Raw genomic sequence first — 13,089 nt, forward strand, 5'->3', positions numbered from 1 at the left:
CTCATCCTTTTAAGCAGTTGCCTATCAGGTGTCCACCGGCCAAATTTGGGATGAAGACTATGCAGTGGTTCTCCAATCTGAGCATGCATCAGAATCAATGTCCAATAATGTAGGATGGATGATAAATTAGATAATTACCATCATCCCACTCCCAGTGAGATAAGATTACTCAAAGCAAGTATCGTTAATGAACGTTAAAACTAAAAATAGAACAGCACTTTTACATCAAAACTCATCTGGTGGTTACCACCTTACCCAGATGATCAAATGTGGTATCACCAGTAGTGTTTAACAATCTGATACGTGACTCCAGTGATGCATAAGTTGTGCAAATCACCAATATTCTCGCCAAAATGCATAACCTGAACTTAACTATGAAGAAACAATCAGACAACAATCTGGAATGAAGGACATTCTACAAGAAAAATGGCCTAGACAATTCATGTTAAAAAGCAGGGCAATTGGGACTTCCCTGGTGGCACAGTGGTTAAGAATCTTCCTGCCTGCCAGTGCAGGGGACACGGGTTCGAGCCCTGGTCTGGAAGATCCCACATGCCGCGGAGCAACTAAGCCTGTGCGCCACAACTACTGAGACTGTGCTCTAGAGCCTGCAAGCCACAACTGAGTCCATGCGCCACAACTACTGAAGCCTGCACACCTAGAGCCCGTGCTCTGCAACAAGAGAAGCCACCGCAAGGAGAAGCCCACGCGCAGCAACAAAGACCCAATGCAGCCAAAAATAAATAATTAAAAAAAAAAAAAAAAAAGGCAGGGCAATTGTTCTGTATGGAAAAAGAAATGAAACTTGGAGCTCTGGATTGGAAAAATGTAAGACATTTTTGGAATGATTGTAGAAATTTGATTATGTACTGTATATTACATATGGAGTTGTTAACTTTCTTAGTGTGATAAAAAGATTGTGGGGACTTCCCTGGTGGTCCAGTGGTTAAGACTTCGCCTTCCAATGCAGGGGGTGCAGGTTCGATCCCTGGTCAGGGAGCTAAGATACGACATGCCTCGTGGCCAAAAAAATCAAAATGTAATAAAACAGAAGCAATATTGTAACAAATTCAATAAAGACTTTAAAAATGGTCCAAATCAAAATTAAGGGTCTTAATTCTTAGGACATAGCTGCATGATGGAAGTATTTAAGGGGACATTATATTGACACCTGAAATTTACTTTCAAATGGCTCTTAAAAATAGAAATTTATGTACACAAGTACACACACGCGTGTATATGACCGCCATACAGTTTTTTTTCTCTGTAGCCTTAATATTTGCCTACGTAAATCACTAAAACTTTGCTTCCTATTAGGAAATAAAATCCATGGAATATTTACATAAGTCAATCAAGTACTTATCCACATAGAAAAGTTTCGAAAGGCTTTTTATAGACCTTATTTCCAATGAAATAAAAAATTACCAACATATACATGTCTGACAAAAAAAATAAACTACTGGGACTTCCCTCGTGGCGCAGTGGTTAAGAATCCGCCTGCCAATGCAGGGGACACGGGTTCGATCCCTGGTCCGGGAAGATCCCACATGCCATGGAGGAACTGAGCCCACGTGCCACAACTACTGAGCCCACGTGCCGCAACTACTGAAGCCCGTGCACCTAGAGCCCGTGCTTTGCCACGAGAAGCCACCGCACTGAGAAGCCCCCGCTGCCCACAACTAGAGAAAGCCCGCGTGCAGCAAAGACCCAATGCAGCAAAAATAAATAAACAAACTACTTAGAAAATAAGCAGTAAAATAATCTCCAGATCAAAAAGGATCACAAAAGAAATAACCAGATATTGACAAAAGAGGACTTTAGAAACCAGCTGTCACAGAGGAAAATGTATATACAAAGGCTTTTATTACTAAAAATATATTAAGTACTTAACCTAGACTAGAAAATAACCAAAAGAAAAGCAGATGGTAAGAATTAACATAAAAGCTAAAACTACCAAATAAAGGTAGTAGAAATGATACCTTTGTATCATTGTTTCAAAACACCAGTAAAAGACCCCCTAGGCAAGCCTGATTAGAAAACACAAGTATTCAACATCAGGAATGAGAAGATATAAGTATAATACAAAAGAGATTGAATAATATCATATAACTCTACAGCTATAATTTAGAAAATCCAGAATGGATGATTTTCTGAGGTGGTGGTGGTGGGGAATTCCTAAAAAATACCAAAAAACCATGGAAAACTACCATTATAAGCAGCAACAGGCCAGGTGACTTTATAGATTAATTTAGCTAGCTTTCAATAAATGAATAGATTTTAAATTTCTCTTCCTGCTAAGAGTTTTTAATAGTCAAGGCTGGGGAATTTTATTTACTCTTTCAGCTTATATCATTGGAGTTTTTCTGTTTTTTTTTTTTAAAGACTAACAGATAAATATTAGATGGTAAAAATACTGAAGAGATGTCCAATCCAGGAATAAGATGGGGATCTACCAATTATCAATGTCATGTTGGAGATTCTAATAACTTAAAAATCATATAGTTGGGGCTTCCCTGGTGGCGCAGTGGTTGAGAATCTGCCTGCTAATGCAGGGGACACGGGTTCGAGCCCTGATCTGGGAGGATCCCACATGCCACGGAGCAACTAGGCCCGTGAGCCACAACTACTGAGCCTGCGCATCTGGAGCCTGTGCTCCGCAACAAGAGAGGCCGTGATAGTGAGAGGCCCGCGCACCGCGATGAAGAGTGGCCCCCGCTTGCCACAACTAGAGAAAGCCCTCGCACGGAAACGAAGATCCAACACAGCAAAAATAAATAAATTAATTAAAAGGCAGTCCCTCTGCATTAAAAAAATATATATATATCATATAGTTGAAAAAATAAAATTTGGGGATTTAAGGTCTAGAAAAGCACTAAAATCAAGAACATCGATGTCCACTGGGTAACAAAAATACAACTAGCAATAAAAAATAGAAGTGGGAAATAGGGCCTATTCACAATAGTGACCAAAAAAAGCATAAACCCAGCAATAAACTTGACAAGAAAAGTACAGCAATTACATAATTAAATTCTAACATTGCAATGTAAGGCATGCAACAAGTCTTTGATGGAGAAAAATGTTTCTGGATGGGAAGACAATATTAGTCCATCCAGAGCTAGTACATAACATTCTATATATACGTATATAATATACAGTCAAATCTCAAAGGAGCTTTTCAGTAACTGGACATAATTTTAAGGTTCATGTGTTTGAAATTGCCCCCACATATTTGGGAAACAGTGGTAGCCTCCTCATACCAGATAAACTTAATGTAAAACTATATTAATCACAGGAAGAAACAAGTAGATCAGGGAACAATAGAAACTGATGTTTCAATCGTACAAGGAGGATTTTAAACATATAGTACTGGCTGGCACAAATGGGCATCCATCTGGAAGTTAAGAATCCTATCTCATGCAACATACAAAAAGTTTACTGAGGGCTTGTAGACCTAAACAGGAAAAATTTAGAAATTTAAGAGATGGTAATGGTTTGGGGATGGAGTTGACCTTAACACCAAAAATCCAAAAGCAACTACAGAAAAAATAGTTTGGATAATATAAAAATTTAAAGTGTCTGCATGGCAAAAGATATAGCATAAACAGATTTAGGGCAAACGACAAACTGGGAAAGCCTTACAAATTGATAAGTAAGCGGACAACAAAAATTGATTCAACTACTCATGAGAAGTATAAATTAAAACAGCAAACAAAATAGGATATTTTTTGCCAAACTCACAGAGATTAAAGAGAATGATTACCTTCAGTTCTGGCAAGGATGCAGAGAAAACCAGAACTTCTGTACATTTATTGCTGATGACATTGAGAAAGTCAGCTGGCTGTACCTGCCAGAACTTAGAACACACTCTTTGGAAAACCCAGTGTACATAAAGGCATGGGATATAATGACATTTAAACAGCATTGTCTGTAGGAGCAAAGACAAAAAGCAATCTGAACATAAACAGGGTAATGGTTAATTACATTATAGTATATCCATACTATGGACTATAATGCCCAAATACAGGTAAGGCTTGTCCATGTTGAAAGAATTGCTAGGTATATAGTATGATCTCATTTTTTTAATACCCCACCATAACAATTTACATGCAGGTCTATATTCATAGAAGGCATGAATGGATACATCCCAAACTCCTGATATCCTTCAGGTGGATGGGATTGAGACATAGGAGAGTAAGAGGGGGCGGGTAAATAAACGTTTTTAGATACTTTATTTGTTTTGAGGATTGTTTTATTTTCTTAACCAATAAAGAAAAAGCAAACTAGGTTTTGAATATAAATTAAAATTCTTATTTTTCCAAGTGAAAAAGTTGATACTAGTTTAAGTTGATAATTTAAGAAAGTGGTATGTGTAGATTACTTAGAATTATAGCAGCAACCACCAGAGGAAATAGAAATCGGGGGAACTGGGAATGAGGTGGTACTTTTCCTTACATAGAACTAGGCAGCCAATTCTCTTAAGATGACTGGGCTTACATACAGTATGACATAAAGCAAGTAAGGATAGTAAATGCCTTCAAGAGCTTAGTAATTTATCTGAAGTAAAGCCAGGTACATAAAACAAGAACGAAGAGGAACCAATTGTGTATATTAATTGGGTCCCCAGGTAATTGAAAGCAGTTTTTTTACTATTCCCCCACTGTACCTTTAAAACAACTTTTATCCTCAAGTGGGAAGTAGCCACATTCAAATGAGTTAAGGTTTAAGTAAAAAGGACTACAACTTTATTAAAAGTAAATAAATGTAACATATAATATGTACAGATGGCACATGGTGCCAATTTTATTTGCAGATTTTATAGTATTCCAAAGTTCACAAGTTACACCCTTGCCACAGCCTTGGCTAAATCTTGAACTAGTGCAGAATTCAGCTGTGCTAGAGTGCTGATCTTAGCATGCTTAGACGTAGCATACTTGTTCTTGATAGTCTGGAAGAGAAAAGCATAGTAATTAATGAAGGAAAAGAGGAAAACATCGTAAGAACCAACGATACACATATACACTTAAAAATCAACTCCTTAAAAGCAAGCTATGAGTTTACAGGCATAAAATCTTAATGAATGGACTTCCCTGGTGGCACAGTGGTTAGGAGTCCGCCTGCCAATGCAGGGGACAAGGGTTCGAGCCCTGGTCCAAGAATATCCCACATGCCGTGGAGCAACTAAGCCCGTGCACCATAACTACTGAGCCTGAGCTCTAGACCCCGAGAGCCACAACTATTGAGCCTGAGTGCCACAACTACTGAAGCCCGCGCACCTAAAGCCTGTGTTCCGTGACAAAAGAAGCTACCGCAATAAGAAGCCTGCGCACTGCAATGAAGAGTAGCCCCCGCTCAGCGCAACAAGAGAAAGCCTGAGCGCAGCAACGAAGACCCAACGCAGCCATAAATAAATAAATTTATATACATATTAAAAAAACCCACACAAAATCTTAATGATTTTCCACTTTTCCCAACACCATACAGTACCATTGACTCACCATATGCTTTGTAAGCCCACGATTCACCAAGATTATATTTTTAGCCAGGTGTTGCATAACAAGAAGAAGGGATTCTTCAGTGTATGACAGGTAATGCTGTAGAGTTGGTGTCTAAGACAACAAAAGTTAATGTTGAAAATGCTCATCACCAATGATTTTCATAAAATTTCTAGATGTTATTCAAAACTAGGGTAGGGAAGTAGATACTGTATGACTGATTATAATCAAAATTTAAGACAAGCTTAAGACCCCTTCTTCCCCAAATACCCTTCTTTCATGGCTTCTCTAGGATCCTGTGCTCCAACCTAATTACACTTTTGTAATTGCTGACTTGCCCACCCCAAAGCTAGACTCCAAGTTCTTTGGAGCTGACTTTCTCATTCGTAATTCTATTTCTAGGGCCTAGAGTATCACACGGCATATAGGAGAAATACTTGTTGAATCAAGTAATACGAACGAACTTCTAGTATGTCATTTGACCTGCTTGAGCTTCTCCATCTGTAAGGAGTAGCAGCCGCTCTGCCTTTCTCAAAGGGGTATAGATAGATGAGATTAGGCAATGAAATGGAAGCATTTTATGGAGATATCACAAACAAGATATGTTAAATCATTCCCTCAGTAGATGCCATATTTAAGAACCATCTGAACTGGCCTTTAATGACAACAGTTCTGTATGCAGTAAATATTATAATTTAAAAGCTCAGGGTAACCTCAGTTTGTGGGACACAGCTTACCCATTCACCATTATCAAGAATTTTCAGTGCTAAGCAAAAAGCTCCCGCTGCAATCTGAGAAGGAGGAAAGTGCACCATATCGTAGTCCAACATAGTTAGTTCCATCAGATATTTGGCCAAAGTATGTAGCTCAACATCAACCTGGAATAAAACCCATAGGTTCTGTCAGAATTCTGCATTGGCGGTAACTGGTATGCCCATAACTAACTACAGATGTTTGCCTACAAACTCTCAAATGCAATTGCCCATGAAAGGCTTTAATAATAATATTAACATACAGCCTGGTTGGAAATACATACCATCTTTATCCCTTCCTCACGTAGTTAGGTATACATACAAGGCACTTCAATTAGATCTTATTGGCCAGCAGTATTCCCTAATGTACCATACCAAAGGTTTCAAGAAATCTGTACCTCTCCAACCTTAGATGCTCTCCGAAGGAAATGCAGGGGTAGAGGGCGACCCAGACTAAAATTTAAAGCTCTCAGAATCTTCATTTCCATCTGTCTGATTTGGTACTTAGTGTAGGTGTTGTCAGTCACAAAGGCAAAGTCACCAATTTCTGGAGGGTACATTTCCTCATATTTGCTTGCAATAAACATGGCAGTGACACCAACCAGCTGCAGCATCTTCTTGGGCACACAATTATCCTGCAATGGGAATTTCAACTGGATCAATAAGTAATACATATTTGAAAAAGGAGGCACAGAACTGTGAAGGAGTGGTGGGAAAGACACACCCTCACAACGGAATCTCAATTAATGACACCCCATGCCTCAAGACAGATTTTAGCTGAAAAAGTCTGTTTTTTATGACTCAGCTAGGACCCTGGAAGGGAGAACCCTCAATTGGTGAATTATGCTCACCTGCATGAATCGATCAATAATGGAAACAGTCATGTACATGGTCTCCTGGAGTAACCTGAATTTCAGTTGAACCTGCACTAGCCAGTCAATTAGGATGGCTCTCATGTTTCCAGTGACTTCATGACCCAGTAGGTATTTTGGTCTGACTGCTTGCTCTTCCTGCAAAAGAAATGCTAATTATCCTAAGAAGCAAGACTCCACATGACATTTCTGACCAGAAATAGTCACCTCAAAATAGCTCTGGAACATTTAGAATCTCTAACGGTTCTTAACTCAGTTATTCATTTGGTCACTGCAAACAGCTCTATCACTGAGAAACAAAGAAAGCAAACATGAAACAGGACAGTGTGGCAGGTTTTCATATTGGCACATCTTACTATGTCCAATTCACCATCACTACTACTGGCCCACACCCTTTCCCCACTTCTTCCCAAATAAGGATACCATACTACCTATCACCTCAGATCTTTTCACTTAAGACTTTAAACCCACAACCTGAGCTTTATGAAGTAGAAAAAAATAGCAGCAGTTCCCAGATCAGCTGGAACCAATATGCTACCACTCCTACTCCAGGGTTTAAACCCCCAAAACACCATAGGTAACAAAAGTCAACCATCAAAATCCAGCACACACATCTGCTAAACCCACTCCTCCAAAGTTAGAACACAAACTTTAAAGACAAGGGAGAAAAGAAATCCACAGCAGAAGGCTGGTCCTGGCAAGGAATTCTTCTTACAGGACAATCCTGTAGAAAATGGAGATGCCCAAAAGAACCAGGCAAGAGCCTGAAGATGTTAATGATGTCACTAGAACACAACGCATTATAAACAAGCAACTGGGTAAATTTGGTAACTGTATAGCTTATGTTGTTAACATACAGAATGCTTCCTTGTTTGGGGGGGAAAAGGGCACAGGACACTAATAGAAAGTTTCAGAAATGGGATGAAATGGAAGAAAACCAAAACCTTTAGTTTTTGAGTATACTCCTCTTGGACACAAAGAACAACTTCCCTGATATCACATGCTCATAAGCAACACTGACCCAAAATGCCATTTTTTGGCTACAGTTTTTCAGCATCTTCTCCATTACCATGTACCTCCTGCCTGTTATGCTCCTTAAACCCAGAATTTGGGACTCACTCACTCCTAACTGGGATAGATATAAAATACCTTTCAATCTGTGGACTTTCCTTTAGGAAAAGCCATGGTAGTATCCACTCTCACTTTGAATTTTCCCTGTTCAAAATGGCAAATAGAGACTTCATTGGGAATTTCCTGGTGGTCCAGTGGTTAGGACTTTCACTGCCAGGCCCGGGGTTCAATCCCTGGTCAGGGAACTAAGATCCCAAAAGCCATGCATGCAACCCCCACCCCACCCAAAAAAAAAGATTTCCTTGGCTTACTTTGGGCCTTTTTATTTTTCCATGAAGAATTTCAAAGTGGAACCTACTGTTAAGAAATGCTGCTCATATCTTGCTTAAATTGTTGTGAACTGTTAATGGAAAATCTCTTTAATAAAGCTAGATGCAGTTTAGAAAAAACAAAGGTTTAATATTACTGACCTCAAGTTGTCTCAGATAAGCATAGATATCTTTTACATATTCACTACAAAGGTTTGGATCCGCTCCATCTTCTGCATCCACATCATTCACTGCAAGAATTACATCAGAGAAAGCCTGGCACAGATATTCTTCTGCAGGGGCACAGCCAGATGTTTCCATGGGGCTTGGAGAGGGAGTATCAACCTTGAAACAGAATAGACTTTTTGAAATAATAGCAAAGAGGAGCATACAATTTGGGAATGAAGGTCAAATTATTGGTACCAATTCAAGAGACTATCTGCTGAACAGACATACGATTCATTTACCTTTTCAAATTTATTCAATTTGTGTTCAGCAAGTGAATAATATGAAAGATGAAATGCCAACTTAGACTGAATCAGTTTAGAGTCAGTAGAATGCTAACAGGTAAAACAGAGCGGAAGCAAGTTCACATCTAGACTTTCCTCCAAAGGAAACTGATAAGTAATGCATTTGCTTAGCAATGTCATGTAAGGTTAATCCAAGTGAATGGCAAGTTAGTCTTTAGTAACATGGCCTGCTTCCCACTGCACAGGAGAACACAAGTCCTGTCCCCGACTACTAAGGATTTTATTTATTTATTTTTGGCTGTGTTGGGTCTTTGTTGCTGCACGCAGGCTTTCTCTAGTTGCAGGAGTGGGGTCTCCTTTTCATTGAGTTGCGCAGGCTTCTCATTGTGGTGGCTTCTCTTGTTGCGGAGCATAGGTTCTAGACACACGGGCTTCAGTAGTGTGGCACGCAGGTTCAATAGTTGTGGCTCATGGGCTCTAGAGCGCAGGCTCAGTAGTTGTGGCACATGGGCCTAGTTGCTCTGTGGCATGTGGGATCTTTCCGGACCAGCGCTCGAACCCGGGTCCCCTGCATTGGCAGGCGGATTCTTAACCACGGCGCCACGAGGGAAGCCCCCAAACTACTAAGGATTAACTGACTTTGTTATCATGAACCATTTTCTTCAAGCTCCAGTTACCCCGTTGTCCAAACATTTATTGAGCACTTTCTTAAGCTCTATGCTAAGCACTGGCTTTATGGTGTCCTCAAGGGGCTTTGAATTTAAAAGAAATAAGTAAATGAAGTAAAGAGATTGATTGAAAAAATCCTAGAGGTGCGGGAAGTTAGGGTAGGGTTGGGAAAGTTAGGGAAAGCTTTAGGTGTTGATGATTGAGCTGTTTTGAAGGATGAGAAGGCTATCAGTTAAAAGAAAGAGGGTGGGAAAGTGAAGGCAAGAATCAGTACGTTGATGGAAAGCTCAGGTCTTTTGGTACGGCCAGTTAAAGACTGCGCATGCTACAGGTTTCTGTGGTATGTCCAGAAGGACAATACTAAAGCCATAGCCTCACATCCCTTTCCCTTAGATATAGAGAGCTAGGCTGAATGACTTTAACCGATCATTTTCCCAACCAGCTTTAATGAAGTTTTAAAAATTAGAACTTAAGAATGCAGTTCATTGCTGCTCAGGGAACTAGATCCCACATGCATGCTGCAACTAAGAGTTCGCATGCCACAACTAAGGAGCCCAAGTGCCGCAACTAAGGAGCCAGCAAGCCACAACTAAGACCTGGCACAACCAAATAAATAAATATTGAAGAAAAAAAAAGAATGCAGTTCATTGCAGTTTCAGGAAAGCAGCCTCTTCTAGATGGTGTATATTTTCTTCACAGGAGTAGATACATTTACATACCTGATATTTAATAAAATGTTCTTGGTTTTTGAGGCTAAGTGTTAACTCATCTTCTTACCTTCTCTGAAGAGCTCCATTTTCTGCTTTACATCCTTATATAAATTACAGTGTTACAGACTTATTAATTATTTGGCCACATTATGGAGTTTAAAAAAAAAAAAAAAAGGACTCAAGAGAACAATCTGTGTTTTAGTCAATAAATTCTGGCCAGAGATAGCTTGGACTCAAAGACAGCAAAATCTTTAGTCCAGGCAGCTACTACTCAGTACGGTAAACAAAGGAGGGATAGCATAACAAAGCAATTAAAAGCATAGATTCTGAAGCCAGATAGCCTGGGTTTGAATCCAATTATGTGCCACTGATGAGATATGACTCTAGGAAAGATACTTAATACTTCTCTATGTCATTATCTAAAAGTAGAGGTAATAATACCTGCGCACTGAGCGAGTGTAAGATTATGTGAGCTAATGCATGTAAAGTGCTTAGCAGAGCCTACCTCCTCTAAGCGCTCTATAAATGTTACTATTTTTCCTATTTAGTCAAATGCTATGCCATGCATTAGTAAAATGAAGGGAAAAGAAACAATCAACAGGCTCTAAAATATTACAGTTAAGTTTACCAAAATAGGCTCAGGGGGAAGTTTCTCTTCTTTAACAGGCTCGGTTTCCGGCTCTGGCTCCAGATCCAGCTCCGGCTGGGGCTCCGGCACAGGTACAGGAGGAGCCTTTTCCAGAGGTTTTGGTAGTTTTTTAGCAATAACTTTTCCAGCGGCTAAAGTTTTTGCTTCCTGTGGATGAAAAGGAGAGAATGGAATGTTTCTCCATCACGGGTCACAGTTGGAAGGCAGACTCTTACAGAGTAGTTGAATCAGAAAGACAGTTACCTTTTTCAGGGGCAATTTGGCCTGTGGCTGTTCACTGACTTTGTTACCGATGTCTCCAAGAGCTGTTCTTGGCCTCAGCCCAGGCTTAGAGGCTGCAACAGTGGCCACAGGCACGCGTTTTGCGCCTGCCATACTGATCTTCGCCTTATTTTCAGCATTAATTTTCGTGTTCTGTAAGAAGCAAGACCACTTTGAGAGCTGGCTCAGCCAAGTTAGAGTAAATCAACGGTTAAAGCGGGGGCAAAACAGAGGCTCTCAGGAGGAATGCCGACTAGTAAATGGGTTCCTAGGGGAAACCTGCGTTCCAGGGTCTACGCTAAAGCTGTAACAAGCCAGATTCCTCCCCGAACCAGTTCTTTCACCTATTGAGGGATTGCCTGCTCAGCCCCCGCCTGACCTAAAATACCATGAATTTACATTTGAAAGGAAATCGAAAAAGCTTTCAATTGCAGGCACCTTTCCTGTGGGGAGGGAGTTATGCAGTTGGTGGGAGGTCGCTCAGGGGTCCTCCGTCACCTTTTACAAAAGGTTTCGCGTCTACCCTCCATTTGTCCCCTCCCCCCCCCACTTTATCCAAGCCCCATCCACTTCTTTCTCACCTTCCTCTCTCCGTCTGTCCGCACCCCAAACTCTCCCACTATTTTAGGGGCCCACCGACCGCCATCCTCCCCCCAAATCTGTCCCGGTCCACTCCTGCCAGCGGAACTACAGCAGGCGACATAGGGATAGGAGACGCAGCGAGCCAGGAGAGTCGCGTTTGTTCACCGTCCCTAGCAGCTCACCCTGGTGATCCGGAGCGCCATGGCTTCCTCTGCACCAGGCAGCAGCTCAGTAGGGAGAAGCAGAGCACGGGAGCCCCAGACCAGCCGGGGACCTTGAACCCACCGCAGGCCAGCAGCCGTTCCTCCGCAGCACGCCGGGAGGAATCGGGCACCGCTTGAGGTTTAAACCCCGCACCGCTCCCTCCCTATTGGCTTGTTCGTGGCACTCGCTCGCTTCCCATTGGCGGCGGCCGGTTCCTCCTAGAATGCGTTTCCAGGGCGATCCCGCGAAGAAGTCCGGGCGGGGGTGGGGCCAGACCATCACGTGATCTGACTCGGCGCCTGCGCCCTCAAGCAGCTACTGTTGCCACCTGGAGAGGGGTGATCACCGCCCACCTGGAGGGGCGAACCTGTGCGCAGCCATGGTTAGCAGGGCCTTGGAAAAGAGAGTGGAGCCGCTGGTTTGACGTGAGAGGATGTTATGGCTTTAGTCCTACTTATTGTTAAACACACTTTCCTCTTCTGCAGTGGCATGTAGCAGGAAAGGCTTTTGTATATACATTCTTTCATTTGATCATTTTGGCAGCACTCTGGGTTGGAGAAACTGAAACTCAGAGAGGCTTTGGGTGACTTTCTCAGGATCACAAATTAGTAACAGGGGACTAAACTTAGATTTCTTTAGATCCATGACGTTTCCACAACGGTAATTGTCTCTTAAGAATATTGCCAGCCTCTTAACGTGCCAGATTACTTCAATCAAATTTTTTCCCAAAGCCAATCTTTTTGTTTTACTTTTAATTTGAAAATAATTTCAACTTAGAAAAGTTGCAAACAAAAATATTACAAGGAACACACGTATACCCTTTACCCAGATTCAAATATCCTTAACCTTTTACCCCATTTGCTTTATCATTTACTTAATCTCTTTCTTATTTATAGATCTATCTGTGTATAACTGTATATAAACATTTTCTTCCTGAAACATTTGAGGGTAAGTTACGTTATCATGGCCCCTTATCCCTCAATTTTTCAGTGTGTACTTCCTAAGTAAAAGGGATGTTCTTTTAACATAATCACACTACAGTTATCAAC

At 41.1% G+C, this 13,089-nt stretch overlaps 1 protein-coding gene across 3 annotated transcripts; it reads right to left on the bottom strand.

The window, feature by feature from the left end:
- Positions 1 to 4,782: 4,782 nt before the first annotated feature.
- On the bottom strand, positions 4,783 to 12,039 carry CCNB1 (cyclin B1; the record flags this gene model as incomplete). 3 transcript variants are annotated; one of them, XM_079702955.1, is made up of 9 exons in its annotated part: positions 4,783 to 4,945; positions 5,496 to 5,606; positions 6,230 to 6,370; positions 6,643 to 6,879; positions 7,096 to 7,254; positions 8,658 to 8,840; positions 10,973 to 11,140; positions 11,237 to 11,407; positions 12,019 to 12,039. In XM_079702955.1, 9 exons carry the CDS (start codon positions 12,037 to 12,039, stop codon positions 4,838 to 4,840), a joined length of 1,299 nt encoding a protein of 432 aa, XP_079559081.1. In that variant the 3' UTR covers positions 4,783 to 4,837. The 3 variants fall into 3 exon arrangements, with proteins under 3 accessions (XP_079559081.1, XP_079559083.1, XP_079559082.1); XM_079702957.1 differs by lacking the exon at positions 7,096 to 7,254; XM_079702956.1 differs by lacking the exon at positions 5,496 to 5,606.
- Between the last annotated feature and the right edge of the window lie 1,050 nt (positions 12,040 to 13,089).

Source organism: Hyperoodon ampullatus, assembly GCF_949752795.1.
Source record: "Hyperoodon ampullatus genome assembly, chromosome: 4".
Classification (NCBI taxonomy): domain Eukaryota; kingdom Metazoa; phylum Chordata; class Mammalia; order Artiodactyla; family Ziphiidae; genus Hyperoodon; species Hyperoodon ampullatus.